Source organism: Bos javanicus, chromosome 9, assembly GCF_032452875.1.
Source record: "Bos javanicus breed banteng chromosome 9, ARS-OSU_banteng_1.0, whole genome shotgun sequence".
Lineage (NCBI taxonomy): Eukaryota > Metazoa > Chordata > Mammalia > Artiodactyla > Bovidae > Bos > Bos javanicus.
Window position 1 is genome coordinate 11,698,867 of NC_083876.1, and position 19,315 is coordinate 11,718,181.

The following is a 19,315-nucleotide window of genomic DNA, read 5'->3' on the forward strand; positions in this document are numbered from 1 at the left end:
TCTCTGGTTGGGAGCAAACTGGAAGAAGAAATAGGGAATACACGGGAGGGGTAGTAAGAATAAAAGTAACAGGAACAACATACGGGGGAGAGTTGGCAATAATAACAGTAACAACAACAGTAACAAATCGGTTGTGCTTTTATGTGCCAGCAACAAACATTAGGACATGAAATTTATAAAATACATCAATACAGTATAATTAGAAACATGAAATACCTAAGAATAATTCCAAGTAGGTAAGCTAATTAGAAATAAACTAAATGAATAGGGATCGATCAATAATATCTAAGTCCTCAATATGAAGAGTGTTTATAGGCTCATAGATAAATCCAGTTGTGTGTGAGTGAAATTCAATAAGAATTACACAGACACAACTACTTCAAAAGGTCTGGCTATTTGAGGGATCAAATGTAAATAGCGATCTAACTGGAGCACATCCCTTGGTTCTAAAGTGATGCGGCTGTCAAAATAGGTCCAGTGGATAAGCTTAGATGGAATTTGACACCATCCTATTATCAGTCCCAGAATTTTAACTCCTAGAAATTATGAGTGAGATGCCTGGGGGTTTCTTGATCAGCAAATTCCTTTTGTGTTGACCATTTATCATTAACAACTTGTATATTGATCCAAACAAGTGTAGGACTCAAATAATTTGAGGAGACTTCTGATTTATTTGAAAACATATAGTGAATTTGTCCTGGAAAATCCCATGGACGGAGGGGCCTGGTGGGCTGCCGTCTATGGGGTCGCACAGAGTCGGACACGACTGAAGCGACTTAGCAGCAGCAGCGGTGAATTTGTGTGTATTATAGCCATCTTTTCATATGCTTTAAATTACTTATCCTTTTTTGGCCTTAGGGTGGAGTCATGGTAGTCGTCTACCTTCTTTTGGTGTGTCCAAGATACAGAAATTGATTATGATTTTTAGGCTAAATTTATTATTAAGAGTGGAAATCATCTTTACGTAGTGTCTCATAAACTTTTCCTGAAAGTTGCCTTACTTTCTGAAAATGAGAAGCTGTATCAGGCCCATTTTTTTTTTCATTCTGTTCCCAAATTACATGCCAGTCATCTTATATTAGAATAAGGAGCCAGAGTATGACAATGAAAGGTGCAGGTTTGGTTCCTGTGTGGTTGATCTCTGGGATGTCTATAGGTAATGCAAAGTCTTTTTGTCTACTTTAGGGAAAGTGAGCTCACAGGGTTCCAGCTTCATTTTATCAACCTTTAAAACAACGCTTGATTAAAATGAGTTTCTACATTGCCTGTTACCGTAATTTCATTGGCTGTATTAATACAATGCACACTGGTAGGTACTATGCAATATATGAATTCCATATATATGTTTTACAGTTGATGGCATTTTTCTTTCTTAAAATACATAAAATTTGATGTGTCTTAATATTGAGCATAATTGATTTGATTTGTTTGGTCACTGAGTTGTGTCTAACTCTTTTGTGACCCCATGAACTGCCAGACTCCTCTGTCCATGGGATTTCTCAGCCAAGAACACAGGAGTGGGTTACCATTTCCTTCTCCAGGGGATCTTCCTGACCCAGGGATCAAACACACATCTCTTGCATTACAGGCAGTTTCTTTACTGCTAAGCCACCAGGGAAGTCCTATTGATTTGATTAAGTGCATATTGATTCTTCATTTTAACAGAAAACCCAATTCTAATCTTGCATTAATGTAATATTTGTCAGTAAATGGTTCATACATCTTTGTTATATATTATGAAGATTTCCATTAAATAGAGCCAATTAGTTAAAGTTCTGCTTTTGTTTTCACTTTAGACTTACTGTTTAGAACTACAACAGACAAGAGTAAATAGTTTATTTTCCTCGAACCTCCTACAATTTAATATATTCACCCACCTTCTGTTGTTTACCATCCCTATTTATATTCCAGTATTTTACTGTAAAGAAGGATTTCCTTACTTTATATAATAAATAAAAACACATCTATTGTCTTGAATATGTGGTATATTTTTGTCACTTTTTATAGTTTAAAAAGAACCATCTGTACTAATTGCAACTTTTAAAGAAATTTAATGGAGTATAGTTAACTTCAAAATATTGTATTAGTTTCTGCTGTACAGCAGACTGAATCAGTTATATGTATACATACATCCCCTCTGTTTTAGATTTCCTTCCCATTGATCAACTTTTAACCTCAGCTTCTATTTGATAGAGAAAATCTGGAGGTAGATAATTGAGCATGACAATTTGTCTGTCATATACAAGCAATTTTGCAGCCTAGCAAGTAGCAGCACATATAATAAACATCCTACAAACAACTCAATCAAAAATGGACAGAAGACCTAAATAGATATTTCTCCCAAGAAGACATATAGATGCCAAAAGACACATGAAAAGATGCTCAATGTCATTAATTATCAGAGAAATGCAAATTAAAATTACAAAGAGGTGTCCCCTCACACCAGTCAGAATGGCCATCAGCCAAAAATCTATAAATAATAAATGTTGAAAAGGATGTGGAAAAAAGGGGAACTCTCCCACACTGTTGGTGGGAATGTTAATTGGTACAACAGTATGGAGAAGAGCATGCAAGTTCCTTAAAACCTAAAAATAGAACTGCCATATGACCCAGCAGTCCCACTATGGACATATATCTAGAGAAGAAAAAAACTCTAATTCAAAAAGATACATGCACCTCTACAGTGTTCATAGCAGCACTATTTACAATAACCAAGACAGGAAACAAGCTAACTATCTATTGACAGAGGAATGGATAAAGAAAATATGGGGTGTGTGTGAGTGGGTGTGTGTATGTATGTGTGTGTATAAAACACAATATTAAGTTCAGTTCAGTTCAGTCACTCAGTCGTGTCCCACTCTTTGTGACCCCATGAATCGCAGCCATCTCCTGGTCCCCTTCTCCTCCTGCCCTCAATCCCTCCCAGCACCAGAGTCTTTTCCTATGAGTCAACTCTTCGCATGAGGTGGCCAAACTACTGGAGTTTCAGCTTTAGCATCATTCCTTCCAAAGAAATCCCAGGGCTGATCTCCTTCAGAATAGACTGGTTGGATCTCCTTGCAGTCCAAGGGACTCTCAAGAGTCTTCTCCAACACCACAGTTCAAAAGCATCAATTCTTTGGCACTCAGCCTTATTCACAGTCCAACTCTCACATCCATACATGACCACAGGAAAAACCATAGCCTTGACTAGACGAACCTTTGTTGGCAAAGTAATGTCTCTGCTTTTGAATATGGTATCTAGGTTAGTCATAACTTTCCTTCCAAGGAGTAAGCGTCTTTTAATTTCATGGCTGCAGTCACCATCTTACTCAGCCATAAATGAGAATGAAGGCAATGCCATTTGCAATAACATGGATGGAGCTACAGATTATCATACTAAGTGAAGTCAGACAAAGACATATATAAACTTATCAGTTTATATATGAAATGTAAAAGTACAGGTGAGCTTATTTATAAAACAGAAGCAAACTAGCAGACATAGAAAACAAACTTATGGCCACTTAAGGGGAAAGGGGGAGGAATAAGTTAGGAGTTTGGGATTATGGTACATATAACACAGTTCAGTAGTTTTTAGTATATTCACAATTAGCTATGCAACCATCACCACCATGTAACTTGAGAACATTTTTTTCATCTCCCAAAGAAACCCATAACCCTTGGCATATACCCCTCCCCCTGTTCTTCTAGCCCCTGGTCATCACTTATCTACATTTGTCTCTTGATTTGGCATTTAATTTAGATGAAATTATACAGTATATGAGCTTCCCAGGTGGCGCTAGTGGTAAAGAACCTGCCTGCCAATGCAGGAGATGTAAGAGATGCCGGTTCGATCCCTGGGCTGGGAAGATCCCCTGGAGGAGGACATGGCAACCCACTCCAGTATTCTTGCCTGGACAATCCCATGGACAAAGGAGCCTGGCAGGCTACAGTCCACGAGGTCACACAGAGTCAGACGTGACTGAAGCGACTTAACACACATGCACCCATATAGTATGTGACCTTCTGTAGCTGACTTCTTTCATATAGTATAATGTTTCCAACTTTGTAACATGTACCATTCATTTTTATGAGTAATAATATTCCATGGTATGGATAAAACACGTTTCCATTCATCATTTGATAGGCATTTGGGTTGTTTCCTTTTTTAAAGTGTTATGAATAATGCTGATCTGAATGTTCCTATGTCAGTGTTTGGATATGTTTTCAATTCAGCTCATGAATGTATCTCTCATGGGCTTCCCTGGTGGCTCAGAGGTTAAACCATCTGCCTTCAAGGATAGAGACCCAGGTTCAATCCCTGGAAGGAAATGGCGTTCTGCATCCCACTCCAGTATTCTTGCCTGGAGAATCCCATGGACGGAGGAGCCTGGTGGGCTACAGTCCATGGGGTCTCAAAGGGTCGGACACAACTGAGGGACTTCACTTTCACAGATGTGATAGGAATGAAATTACTAAGTAGTATGGCAACTCAAAGTTTAATTTAACTCTAAGTTTTGTTTTAGTTTAAAACTCTAAGTTTTAGTTTAACTAAACTGCCAAACTATTTCCAAAGTGACTGCATCATTTTACACTGCCACCAGCTGTGTATGAGGCGTCCAGTTTCTTCAGATTCTCGTCAGCGCCTGTTAGCATCCTCTTTTTACTGTAGCTGTCCTGTGCTTGCAAAGTGGCCTCTCATCATGGTTTTCATAAAGCTTCTTTTAAGCCAAATTTATCAAACTTGTTTGATATTTCAAATAATTCACTTTGATTGTGGATTCAGATTCTTATATTAAAATTCTTTTGAGTCATCCATTTCTTAAAAATGGCTTTTTCTTGAAAGAGAAGCATATTCACAGTATTAGAAGTTCAGTTTCTTTTTTCCCCCTGGGAATTCTTTAGCTAACTGCATGAGAACTATGTCTACATAGATCAATCAGAGCAGGAGCTCTGTTCAGTTGATATCTGTCTGCCCAGACCAGTATTCTTAGGGTACAGAAAGTGAGAGACCATTTTCACCAATTGAAATGACTTTTTTTAAAACATGCAGAGAAAACTAGTAGTTCCAGTTTTACCACTTGACATAGATGGAAATGGACACAGAAACCTAATCCCAGAAGATGAAGGGCTGTTCTTTATTATGGACAAGACATTTTCTTGAATGATATGAACTTTTGTAGCTTACTAACAGACAGAAAAACCAGATTTTCTGTCATCTGCCACCAAGCTCTCAATACACCTCTGAGATTTTCTATCGACCCGATTTCATCTGTAGACAGACCCTCTATTGTTGCTGCCACTGCCACAGACAAAGCAAAAGAAGAGCCAGATTCAGCAGGAAGCAGAACCAGCAGCAAACAAAACAAGGCCAGAGTTAAGAACACAAAACAGAGATTGAAAGCAACGTTCTCTTGTCTCTTGATATTAAATTCAGGAGCCTGAAAAAGGCATCACTGGGCTCAGAGCATTCATGGGGCGCCCTCCCCAGAGGTCCAGCAAATGTCCATCTGGGCATTTTTACAGGATCTCTGACACTCTTAAAACATAATCCCCAAATTTAAAACAGTTGTCAGAAAAGTATATAGGAAATGTCAAAATTTTAACTCATTAGTGAGCAAACCAACAGAGAAACAAACTGGTTACTCAGATGATGTGCATATAGACACAAATATATAGTCATTAGGGAAAAAAAAGTGAAAATGCTGGAACATTGTCCAGTTTGATCCCAACTGGATCATGTTCTCTAGGTCAATAAAACCCTATCCTTTGGAGTTATCCTCACTACCAGGTAGTGATCATTTGCTCCTTATGTTCTTTTCAAGTTAACATCTTTTTTGTTGTTCAGTCACCTAGTCATGTCCTACTGTTTGTGACCCGTCTTCATAGCATCTTTTACAGAGTTGTAAAATTTTTGGATCATAATTATTATAAGAGTAAATAGTAAGTCAATAAATATTCCATTCCCTCAGAGAGTCAGATGCTTGTAGGCCCTTGAGGTGCTTAGTAGATAATCCTTAAACATGGCATTAAGAGGTAAACCAGATTTTTTTTTTCCTAATCTCATTTCCAAGTTTAGATTTTTCCTTTCTTAACAGGTAGAAGGCAGGTATTACTCTGAGCAGCTGGGTAAGTGGCATACCCTTAATGTAATGTGCAAGATTAGAAAAGGCAGTTTTTTCATTGGGTTGAACACATTTTTGAGAGCCTTATCAGATAAACCCAAGCAGTTCACAAGAAAGGTACATAAATTCAGAGTCAAGGCCTGCAATGAGGTGGAGAAAAGCCATGAAAATTGGCAGAACATAGAAGAAAGTAAAACCTGGAACCAGCTGAGACACCTAGAGGGTCAGTCTCCTGAAGTTATAGAGGTGTGGGGAGCAGGTGTCGAGAACTCCGGTTTTAGTGATGAAAGAGAATGAAAGTCTTGCCAGGAGGCACAAGGTGGGAAAACCTATGAGACCAGAGTGTCCCAGGATCAACAAAATCAAATGCTTTGTCTAATACATGATGTATGAAGATGTCAAAGAGATGAGGACTGAAAAATAGTAGGATTTTGTCATGTGGAGTCATTTTTCGACTTTGATGAAAGGAAAAGGCAGAATGGATGAAGTGCTGGTGACAGAGCCTGGTTTTGCTTAGTTTAGGAGAGAATAGAGAGAGAGTTGGATGTACAACCCAGAGGTTTCAGCACAAGGTCAGGAGCTAGGGGAGAGTCTTCCAAAGGAGGAAGGAGGGTTTTTTGTTTGATCTTTAAATATGGGTTGTGTCAGCCTGTTTGTATAGTGAGAACTCACTTATTCAGCTTCAATTTAGGGGCTTCCCAGATGGGTAAAGAATCCACCTACCAATACAGGAGACACAGGAGACATGGGCTGGCTTTGATCCCTTGGTTGGGAAGATCCCCTGCAGGAAGAAATGGCAACCCTCTCCAGTGTTCTTGCCTGGAAAATTCTATTGACAGAGGAGCTGGGCAGGCTACAGTTCATGGAACTGCAAGGAGTTAGACACAGCTGAGCAAAGGACTGAACTTCACTTTACTCAGCAATGGGAGGAATGCTGCAAATGTTTAGTGTGTGCTGATATTAGGTATCCAAGTCATAATGTGACCGGTACAAAATATAAAATACAGGGGTGGGAGGTAGCAGTCAGTGCTTGACAGAGACCCCCAAAAAGCTTTATAAGGCAAAAGCCCTTCCAGGGCACCTTGAAGGACTCAGGCACATCTAAAGGACAGGAATCAGTTTTTGGATAATGGAAGCAGAATAAAGGAGAAACAGGCAAACAGAGGTAAATCTGTGCTAAGACTCTGACCTTTCCTTTAGTTTAATTGATCTGGCTGATTAGACCCAACTCCAAACTTCTCCCTTCAGTTAGCTGACAGAATTGAAAATGCCCTAACATGTTCCATTTGAACATATGATGCTGTAGATTCTTCAGGAAACTATTCAGATCACGTAATAATGATTTTTGAGCTTCTAAACAAAATATTTTATTTTTTGAGGGAAAAAAATGTGTCTTACTTATTCATAGACTTACTTTTAACATAACTTCTTAAATCACCCCCCACCAAAAAATGGCAATTGTTTACTGTACAGATTTATCTGATTTTTTTCAGAATTTTTATTTGTTGACATCGTAGAACATTTCATTGCTGTAATTAAATATCCATGAAAAATTTGTGAATCTTCGTCATTGGATACATTTTTATAATAGAACTATTATAGAAAACACCTTCCTGTTCTTTCAAACTTCTCTATAACCTAAATAACAGCATCTAAAATTTAACAATAGTACTTTTGTGCAGTGATTTTTAAAATGCAGATTGAGAGTTGTGATATAATTCTGTTTTCATGAATCATGTGGAGAAAAAAGGTGTGTGTTGGTTTATCTGTACTTTAAAGGTAAAAATAAAATCACTAGAAAAGACGATTTCAGTAACCACTGTGGGGAATGTGCTGAGGAGACTGATGAGAGATGAAAACTATGGATTTCTCAGTGTCAGGTGTTTGCTTGAAGATGGGTATTATAGTGGTGAAATTGGCCAAATCCTGTCATTTCTGTATATCCTTCAAGCAGAATCGTGTGAATAAAATAGTAGAGAAACCAGACACTAAGAGAGGACTTGAGCAGGATCACAGAGTTAGGAAATACATTCAAATAAATTGGTGAGGACACGAAATAAATTGGCCTTAATATTTATCTGAAAAGGAAGTCCACTAGAGTTGGGTATATAAACCTCTCAGAAATCAGTGTTAAATTTATTATATGTAAAACTGCCTTTTTAATGTTTGGAAAAAGAGACTGCATAAAATGCATAGTGAAATTACCAGATTTGCAAATCGCTTTAAAAAGCATTTGGCTTGATGAAAAGGTGATTAGAGTAAAGGGAAACAATGTGAATACCTGAATACTGTCGGTGAATGTTGACATGGACAGATTCAAGAAACACAGCTAGGGTTTAACATTCCAAGTTATTCTGGTCAAATCAGGTCTCAGTTTCTGTTCACGGTCTCTGAAGTGATCCTAAGGTCCAGACAGTCCTCTGTTTTCCCTGCCTTCTGAGCCCCCATACCAGTTTTCCTTTCTGCTGAAACACTCATTGTGTGTGTAACCACAAACATGTTATGTGATCACCAAGGCTTTCTGTTTTATTGTTTCTCATCATATTAGGGTCTACTCTGGCTTGTATAAGAAGTCATCACTTAAGCTATATTCAATGATATCTTTAGTATTTCCAGACAGGAAATAGAAAGTCCAGATGGTGATAAAGGTCATGGGAGCCAGTTTTTGCAGATATTTTGAGGACACATAAAATAAGAGGGCCATTTCAAAGATATCAAAAAGGACTTTTTGGACCAAAAACTGGATAGTCTATGTCAATAATGTAAATGCATAAGTAGCACAGTTAAGATAGAAAGGATCCTACTCCCCTGGCCCTCTCTGCCCTGCCTTTGACTCTAGCTCACGGACACACCTTTGCTTGGGCAGGTAGAGAGGTTTGTCCATTAACCTTCTATGGTACCTGAGCAGAAATTTATTCATTTGGGAAAGAAGTCCAGTGATCTTGTCAGATACACTGAGGCAAGCTCAGGACACAGACGAGTAAGTTTTGCAGAAAGGAATGAAAACAAGGACATCTGGACTCAGAACCTGTGGGTTTGAAGGGTCCAAGGATGAAAATGAGAGGAAACGTGTGGAGGAGATAGACCAGGAGGGGCTAAGTAAGGAGAAGGAGAGAGGCTGGGGGGTTTGCCAGATTAACAGTCTTTCCTGGGTTCACTAAGCCTCAGAGAATAAAAGATGTGCCTATGAGTTGGAATCCCAAAGAGAAACCAGCACAAACGCTGTTTTCATTTTTTTTTAACCTTGTCATATGGCAAATTCAGAGTATCCATTTTTAACAATATTTTTCCCTCCGAAATGTATATGAACTTATCTCATCAACTGAAATATTTTAGCTTTTCCCTGAAAGTAACAGAGGAACTATTGACAAAATTGATCAGTTACATTTACTCCCCGATCATTAGCATCTGTTGCATTTCCTTTTCCTCTCTTCCAGGAGTTGATAGATGACTCTGTGTTGAAATGCTTGTTGCTTCAAGCTGCATCCAGTAAACATTTGACAGTGGTGATGTGATCTTAAGAGTATTCATAGCTGTAGGACTACTACTCAACGGGCTTTTCACTCTAGAATTTTGCCTGGATTATTTCAAAATGAATGAGATTTAGAGTTTCAGTTATGCTGACCTGTAATTTATGGATGCATATATGTTTTTACTTTGTAAATATAGTTCATTTACCCCTAAAATGCAAGGCAGACGGATGGGGACTTCCGGAAGAGCCATCACCAAGAGCACAAGCATGAGCGGAGAGATGTACACACTGGAGCATAATGATGGCAGCCAGTCGGACACAGCTGTGGGCACCGTTGGAGCAGGTGGGAAGAAGAGGAGGTCCAGCCTGAGTGCCAAGGTGGTTGCCATAGTGTCTCGAAGGAGCAGAAGCACATCCCAGCTGAGCCAAACAGGTGAGTGATATGAACTCAAATATCTCAAGTTCTTACTAGAAAGATGGAGTTGATCTTCATGCTGTGTCTTGTGATGGGCTTTACAGTGTATTGATGCTAAGAATGTTTATTTCTGTTTCTGGAAACCTGTTCCATGTGTGAGTTTATTCTTCTTTTCTGTACAGCTGTCTAACAGGGTATCATTTGTCAACCCTAAAGTGGTCAGATGTTTTGGAAAAAAAATTAAGCTGTGTTTACAAATATGCAAGGAAATGCAAAGAAGTATTAAAGAACCAAATTGTTTGAAATGCAAGAAAAGCAACAGGATTCTCCTTTTCAAAATGTTCCTTAATGCAATTGCTTCTAATTTAGACTAACTCCATATTGTTATAGAAAAGAAGGTCAGTTGTGCAACTTGAAAAAGTGTGTGATGTAATCATTGGACTGTGATTGCTGTATTTTCAATGCAAGTAAAAAATCTAGCAGTTATTTTTACTTTAGAAAAAAATGGGTCAGTGTATTCATGCGACAAATAATGTTTTAATACAAATTTGAGTTTCAAACATTTTCTACTTCTCATAAATCTTAAAAGCTTTATGTCCACAAGGTATATAGAAGAAAGCAAACACAGAAGGGAGGATGGTTATTTATGTATTCTAAAATATAAAAAAAAGACTGCCTGAAATTATATAACATTTGTTCTTACGTATTAGATAATTTGTTACTAGGCTGAGTACTGCAGAAAACCGAAGGTAAGTGAAATATACAACTGATATCAGCACTTGTTTCTCCTGCCATAATCTTAGTTCCATTTTTTGTTCCTTAAGAGTGAAAGTCTTATTGCAAAATTTAGTTATGCTAAAACACTTTCATGAAATGCTTTTTTATAGTTAACTTGGCATCCTGGAAACTACATGTTTTATATTATACATTCTACTGGACAAAATGATGAATAAATTAGAAATTGGAAATTTTGAGCCATTCAGAAATTGAACTAGTGCACATAGCTGTTTATCAGAACAGAGGTTTGTCTTTCTGAAAATCACAGGATTAGAAAGGACCTACATAAGCCAAGGTCTAGGAGCTGCCTCTCTGCCGTCCCAGGGGGTTGGGCTGTTCATTTTGAAGGAAAATCATGTGTCTTCCTTGGGGTCCTACTTCCTTAGGAGTAGGAGGTGTTTTATCATTGCTTTTGCTTCTTTTATTTTTGACGCTGGTGCTTAGTGGTTTGTAGGATTGATGTAATAAATGATCCTTTCCAGTGGGGGGTGTGGATGGACTTTAACCACCAGATTTCAAATCGCTTTATCACTTGGATGAAATGGAAATTCTCCTTAATGTCCTTCTAGGAAACCAGTGTTTGCTGCAAGTTCGGGGATGGCTTATCTTCTTCCACGACTTCCACAGTCGGTCTCTTCTCAGTTTCCCCCATAGTTAGCGTGAGTGGAGTTACCTTTTCTTAGAATAAAACACAGCAATAATTAAACATAAGAATTATACCTGAGGCACTGCTTTGCAGGTAATAGATTCAAATGAGTGCCACTGAAACCCTCAACCCCTTTAGTTTAAATTTTATCCCAATTATAATCTTTGCTGAATTTTTAATACCCCCCTCCCAAAAGTTGCATTGTTAGTAACTTCCACTGAATACCCTGGTTTCAGAGATCAGGTTTCAAGGTATACAGGCAAAAAGGCTGACAAAGCCAAGGTAACAAAAATAGTTCTATTCCGAAGTGACTGAAGGAATGAAATGTGACTTGCCCTCGGGCTCAGTTTGCCTGTGTAGTGGGTGGGTTTGACTGAAAGTCCACCTCTGAACTTTCCAGGTGTAGGAATTGATGCTTCTTCTACTGCATCATAATTGTATCTTACATTTGATGATAAGTTTTCTCATTCTTCTTGATCTTCCCAAAGTAATTGACCAACAGTGACAAACCTCAGTTAACTTTCTCTTTGTTTCAGTGGATGGCCTGGTTTGTCTCCCTATTGCTTCTTTTACAAGTGTTTTCTCCCCACTTTTTCAGTGGTTATATTCTCTCCTGTGAAGAGTCACCAAAATTCAGAATTCTCATTCTAGGAAATCTTAGTTTTTGTTGCTTCAGCTACTGTGTGAAAGTGAGAGTTGTTCAGTCGTGTCCAGTTCTTTGCAACCCCATAGACGATACAGTGAAGAAGGCAATGGCACTCCACTCCAGTACTCTTGCCTGGAAAATCCCATGGACGGAGGAGCCTGGTGGGCTGCAGTCCATGGCGTCGCTAGGAGTTGGATACGACTGAGTGACTTCACTTTCATTTTTCACTTTCACGCACTGGAGAAGGAAATGGCAACCCACTGCAGTGTTCTTGCCTGGAGAATCCCAGGGACGGGGAGCCTGGTGGGTTGCCGTCTTTGGGGTCGCACAGAGTCAGACACAACTGAAGCGACTTAGCAGCAGCAGCAGATGATACAGTCCAAGGGATTCTCCAGGCCAGAATACTGGAGTGGGTACCCTTTCCATTCTCCAGGGGATCTTCACAGCCCAGGGATCGAACCCAGGTCTCCTGCATTCTAGGCAGATTCTTTATCAGCTGAGCCACAAGGGAAGCCCAAGAGTACTGGAGTGGGTAGCCTGTCCCTTCTCCAGAGGATCTTCCCATCCCAGGAATCAAACCGGGGTCTCCTGCATTGCAGGCAGATTCTTTACCAAATGAGCTATCAAGACTGTATACGATCATCAAATTTATTTTTCCATATTTGTCCTCCAAAGAATTATTCCTTAATTTTAACTTCTTATTAAAAAGCCCCTTGGATGGCCTACTTTAAATAAGTGGAACATCTCCACAAATCTGAATTTTGAGGACTTCCTTTCAGTAATGCCATAGTATGTATAGTTACAAACCCTTAGAATAGTTTTCTACTTTTTAAAATTTTCCTTTAACTTGCTTTTCCCCAGGTCCATCATTCCAGAGAAAGCTATGTGATACTTGTCCAATTTTAAGAAACATTATTATAATTGATTTAGATGTCTTTAGTGTGAATTGAACCCAGTAATTGCAGACAGGTGAGGGTCTCAGGGGGGCTCCTAAATATATGTACATTTAAGACAAATTTTTAAAATATATTTCATTAAAATATAGTTGATTTACAATGTTGTGTTTATTTCTTCTATACAGCAAAGTGATTCACCTATATATATATAAACTATAATGCATGTGTGTGTGTTCAGTTAGTCAGTCATGTCAGTCTCTTTGCAACCTTATGGACTGTAGCCCACCAGGCTCCTCTCTCCATGGGATTGTATAGGCAAGAATACTGGAGTGGGTTGCCATTTCCTCTCTGAGGCAGATTCTTTACCACTGAGCCACCTGGGAAGCCCAGTATTATAATATGTGTATATGTACATATATGTCTATTATTTTTCATATTCTTTTCCATGATGGTTTATCATAGGATACTGAATTTAGTTCCCTGTGCTATGCAATAGGATCTTAGTGTTTATCCATCCTATATATAATCATTTGCATCTACTAATCCTGAACTCACAATCCATTCCTCTCCAAGTTGCCTCCCTCTTGGCAACCACAAGTCTCTCCTCTATATCTATGAGTCCATTTCTGTTTTGTGAATAAATTCATTTATGTTGTATTTTAGAGTCCACATGTAAATGATACCATATGTTATTTTTATTTCTCTGACTTACTTCAGTTAGTATGATAATCTTGAGGTATAGCCGTGTTACTGCAAGTAGACTTATTCATCCTTTTTTATGGCTGAGTAATATTCTGTTGGATATATGTACCACATCTTTATCCATTTAGCTAAGACAGATTGTCTTATGGTGTCAATTTATCAAAGATTTGGAAGAAGAAAGCAGTCTTACTTATGTATTAAAAGAAACTGGGTATTCTGTGGAAGAGAATGTATTATGTTTAATGTAAATGTCTTCTTATGTTTGTAAAAAAAAAAAAAAAAAGACTTTAAGGGCTTCTATGACAGTGAGTCTCTGGGATCTTCCCCAAGCACCTCTGCCACACAGATGATGGATAATCAGGGAAACATGAAGCATTCAGAAATAATGTTTAACCGGCTCTTTTTAGAATGGGAGATTTCAAGTATGTTGTTTTATTTGTTTTTCTTTTTATAGCCACAGGTTTGCTCAAGGAGTTTATTTGATTCTTTGTTCAAAATCAAGTAAAATCTATTTCCAAAAAGTGAAGAGCATAGTAGACTATATATATACATACATGTATGTAGTAAATTATGTATGTGATATGTAAGTATGTTCCATTTACTTTGTGCTTATATGTAACTTGCTGTGCACCTCAATATATTTACTGTGCTCTTCAATTATGTATAATCATTTATGTTGAATATTTCAAGTATAAGCAATGCTAATATTTTTAAATCACCTTTAGCACAATATTCATAATGAAAGTAGCAATTTTTAAATGTATTTTTTAACTAGGAGACTGATATAAACAGAAATGTTTCCAAAAACGCTACCGCTGATGAATGGGTTCAAACCATCAGGCACATAGCTCAAAACTTGTTCAGTGTGCAACAGCTGAATTAGATTGAAAAGGGTGTGAGGAGTGGGAGGAAAAGGAAACTTTAAGAAAAAGCTCCTGATCCAGGAGTGTTTTGGAATTGAATGAAGCTCTGGTTCATTCGATGTAGGGCCAGGCCTTAGGATATGAGGAAGTTTGGGGCCTAATGTAGGTATAGCCTGGCCTGTATAGCCTGAGGTTTGCTTCACTAAATGAAGGCTCTTTTGAGAAAGATCATCCTTACGTACACCCTGTATTTACCTACAAGTGAAGATAATTGTGGTGATAGTTATCATAATAATGATAAGTATTCATATATCTAAATGATTTAAACCAGGGTATTTGCATTTCTAGAGCTTTTTCCATGTACCTCTAAGTTATACAGATACAGGTGTGTGTGTATAACTTCAATCCATGATTGGTGACAAAAACATTGTGATTAGAACTTTTAGCTTTTTTGAAGAAGACACCTATAAATGTAATAGTATTATGAGCTTTATAGGCTAGAAACTACTTAATTTATTTTACCATATTATTGAATATTTGTCTCTCCAGGACTGTACCAGGAACAATGGGTATTTCAAAATTTAGAAGCATCATTCCCAGTGGACATAAATCATTCATATTTGAAATAAACAAGAATTGAAGAGCTCAAAGAGAAAACGTAAAGCCAGATGCCAAATGTAACAAAACCCAGTGCCATTTGTGTGTATTACCAAGGGAAGTGGGAAGACAAATAGGTCAAAGGACTAAATTTCTTAGGATAAGAACACATGCAGAATCGGCAGCTAATTATAGTCTAGACAGTTAATGTAATTATTATTTGTTATATCATTAACAACTGATGATACTTCATTAACTAGATTAATATCATCTTTTCCTACATACTGGCAGGATTTTGGTGATTGTGCATTGATTAAATTATGGAAAATGTTGCAGGACTTTGTTATACTGTCAGATTTTCCAGGCAAGAGTACTGGAGTGGGTTGCCATTGCCTTCTCCATCATGTACTAAGACCATACTAGAAAAGTCACTTCTGTGTTCCTTTAAGAACAGATATTTTGTACCATTCCAACATTTTCCACCATCCACATTTCTGCTTCCCCTGTGAAAATCCTTTCTTTAAAGACCTGCTCAAAATCCTCTTAAGTCATCTCGTGGTGTTATTTCAAGGTTTTCTAGTGTCTTTTTCCTCTGAATTCCTGTAGATCCTGACTTCACTGTCAACTTGCTGCAAACCCAAACATTCTGGGGCCACTGCCATGAGCAAAGCAATAAGGAAATAATGATTAATAAAAATTCTCACCTGGACACAGAGAAACAAACAAAAAACAAAAATAAAAAAAATTCAGTGACCTGAAAATGATTCACACTCCCTCTGAGAGAAATCTGAGTCTATATATAAAAATACCTTCCAGCCACACTGTGCTTCTTCCTCTTGTCCTGTGTACACCAGGGTGAGTGGGACAGGGCCCAGGCCCCCATGGACTGCACCGAGTCCAGAAGCCCAGCTACGCTTGCTCCTTCTGCCTTCCTGACCCGACACATTTAGCGTCATCTATTCTAGGCACAGACATTTCCAAAAGACTGAAGTTTTAGGCCTGCCTTCCTGCTGCTGTTTTTCTTCAGAAATCCTGAAGCAAGGAAGCATAAACTAATTTTGTGGCAATTATTAAGAGGCCAGTAATTTTGTGGAAAGGGGAAAAGAAAATACTGGAAGAAAAATACAAGATGTATGTCAAGAAATTACCTAGCCTGTGAACCCAATTTGGCTTGAAGCAAAGATGTATGAAAGAGCCGTAATGGGAAATATGTTTTGGAAAGAAGATTGGAGCCAGGTCTTCAAACCATCTAAAGTACTCTGCTCACTATTTTTATGGAGAGCTTTTAATTGAGAATAGAAGAAACGAAACTGTGTCCCCAGAAGCTTAAGTGGAAGCAAGATGTACAAAATAGTGAGGAAGCAGAAAGGTCAGAGTGAGGCTAGTGAATGAAATGGAATAATGTGACGTAGGTAGAAAAAGAGCCATAAAGAGGGACAGGGATGAGCTTGTTGCAGTAAAGTAGGGGCCCAAATTGAGAGAGAACAAAATGAGAGACCCACATTTAGGGGTAACTGGTGAGAGAATGGGGGGGGTGTGTGGGTCAGGATTCAGGGAAAGAGTGAGTGAGCAAGGAGAAGGAGAAATAGACCCCAGGGAAGGCAGGGTTTCCCAGAGAGGCTGCTGAATCCCCAGAAAGAAAGGGAGGCCAGGGAGTACAGACTGCTGGAGTCTGCAGCTGCAGGGTCGCTCTGCCTGGCCCAGTCGGGGAGGACAGGGGTCCTCAGTGTGGGCGGCTCGCCAGGGGGTAGACCATTCCTCTCTCCATTCGGTCTGCATTTCAGGTGGAACTACCATCTCCTAGATTTGGGATGGGCCTGCTGGAGATCAGGCTGGAGGGTCTACCATGAGATATACTGGGGATTCCCCCAAAACCTATCAGATGAATGGGGCTGGAAAGATGAGAGAGAGGGAATTACTACGAACTTATCTTCAGAAGGCATCATGAAGGGAAGAGCTCAATGTGAACAGTCTGTCTTTCATTCATTCTACCAGCATTTATTGACTATTTTTCATGTACCAGACTCTGTCATCAAAAGGATGTTAGGAGCAGGTAAAGTGTGTGTGTGTGGACACGTGTGCACACACATGTCTCAGAACAAAGGGGATCTGGGCATTTTTCCAGGATGACATGTGGAAGAGGCACCTCTGGGTGAAGATATGGAAAAATTTGAGATACAGTACAAAGAATTTAAAGTACTGGAGCAAAATCCCAAAGAGCAAAGTAGTTAATTTGAGGACACAAAGTTATTCTTGGAGAGAGGGCAGGATGGTTCTGTCCCTGTTTGATAGAAAAGAGGAAATGGTTGAAATCCAGAGGAGTATTGCAGTGGGGTTCCTGAGTAGTGAAGGAGCCTGTGTCCAGGGCGATATGAGTAAAGGGAGGGTTCAGGGTGAAGAGTGTAGTAGAGAGATGGTCATTTGTGTCGATCAGAGTACGGCCAACCCGTACCCATGTTCCTGAGTTTGGATGATGGAAGTCTCCAAAAGTAGCTTTAGAAACATCTCCCAGGGTCCATGTCATCCCTGCAGGCTTCTGAGTCATCGTGGCTATTCTTTTATCCCTCAAGTCATCCCGGAAGTTTCTGCATCTCTGCTGTCCTCCCAGAATTTCTGCAGTCATTGTTGAGTCTTTGAGTTCTTGTGGATTCTGACATGAGGAATGGTTGGATCCAGACCCATTTTGGAAGCTCACTGTCTTGGGATGCCATCTGCTCCTTAGGTGACTGTCTCTATTGTGAATATTATTCTCACAGAAGAAAAGGGAAGTCCTGCCTTCTCTCTTATCTGTGGATATTCCTCTTCCCAAGGCAGAGAGCAGACCTTTTTTCTCACTCAGAATATGGGTCAGGGGATTTCCCTGGTGGTCCAGTGGTTAAGACTTTGCCTTCCAATGCAGGGAATGCAAGTTCAATCCCTGGTTGGGGAGCTGAGATCCCACCAAAAGTCCAGAACATAAAAACAGAAGTAACAATGTGCGTGCATACAGTGGCTCAGTTGTGTCTAACTCTTTGTGACCCCATGGCCATGGACTGTCGCCCATCAGGCTCCTCTGTCCATGGGATTTCCTAGCAAGATTACTGTAGTGGGTTGCCATTTCCTCCTCCAGGGGATCCTCCCTACCCAGGGATCAAACCCTCTGCATTGGCAGGCAGATTCTTTACCACTGAGTTACCTGGGAAGCCCGTGAAATAATAGTGTAACAAATTCAATGGAGACTTTGAAAATGGTACACATTAGGGAAAAAAAAAGAAAACTTAAAGAATATGGATTAAAAAGACTTTTTTTTTTTTTGCTTTGGCAATTTAGCTCAAGGAAATTATTTCATTACCATCATGGGGATGAAAAGAAACATTTCAGAAGGTCCATAGAGTATTAAAAACTGTATAGATAGAGTTCATTATTCTACAACATCATACAGGTAGAAACTTAAGTATTCTAAGAAGTTTTAGCTAGACTTATGGATAGTTAATTTCAGAGTAGCTTAATAAGAGTTAATGAATATCCAAGGCATATCTCTAACCTCTCAAGACATAGATAGAAACTAACCATAGTACCCTTGATCCATTGTCAAGAAAAGAACAATATACACAAAACTTGAACTGTAATCCACTTATCCCTAAAGGAGTAGTTCCTGAAAAAGCTAATTTACCCATGAGCTCAAGGCATTATTTTAAGATTTATGTTGTTCGTAGTCAATAAGCATTCCAAGAAAATGTCCAAGTTATTAAATGCTCTTCTGCTTATCTTTTTTCAGTTTTCTTCTTCAAAACCTCGCAGTTAAGGCGAGTCATGAAATAAACCACGCACCAGCTTAGACCTCATACTTTATTTACTTAGAAAAAATGATTGTCTTACATTTGTCTTAGGACTTGTTTTTAATCTTTCCAAGCTATCCAATTTACCAGAATATTCTGCATAGTTTAAATCTAGTGCTTCTTTGTCCGTGCTCTCTGCCTGTTCCTTTGCACAAGCAATTGTAGAGCTGGAGGAGAGGGGGCCACAGTGATTTTACTGGACAGTCTAAGAAAAGTTTTCTTGACTCTGCTGATGTTAATACTGGAAGCAAAACATTTTTACAAAGAATGGGCATCCCTCCTCCAAAGTTTCAGAAACTGAGAGCTACTGTAGATGAAAATCTTGCTGAAATTGAAGTGCCTTGTTTGTGCCTCATTTAATCATTTAATAGTGCTAGGG

General features: G+C 38.9%; 1 protein-coding gene across 34 annotated transcripts in view; it reads left to right on the top strand.

The window, feature by feature from the left end:
* The window catches only part of LOC133253673 (regulating synaptic membrane exocytosis protein 1), a 256,940-nt gene that overhangs the window by 173,012 nt on the left and 64,613 nt on the right, over positions 1–19,315 (top strand). For 14 of the 34 annotated variants that reach the window (XM_061427150.1, XM_061427149.1, XM_061427153.1 and 11 more), the window contains one exon: positions 9,774–10,009. The exons of 12 other annotated variants lie outside the window; for them this stretch is intronic. In XM_061427150.1, the coding sequence (XP_061283134.1) occupies positions 9,774–10,009 (236 nt within the window). Of the gene's footprint in view, positions 1–9,773; positions 10,010–19,315 lie in introns of those variants that run through there. 8 more of the 34 variants (XM_061427151.1, XM_061427156.1, XM_061427159.1 and 5 more) reach the window with 2 other exon arrangements.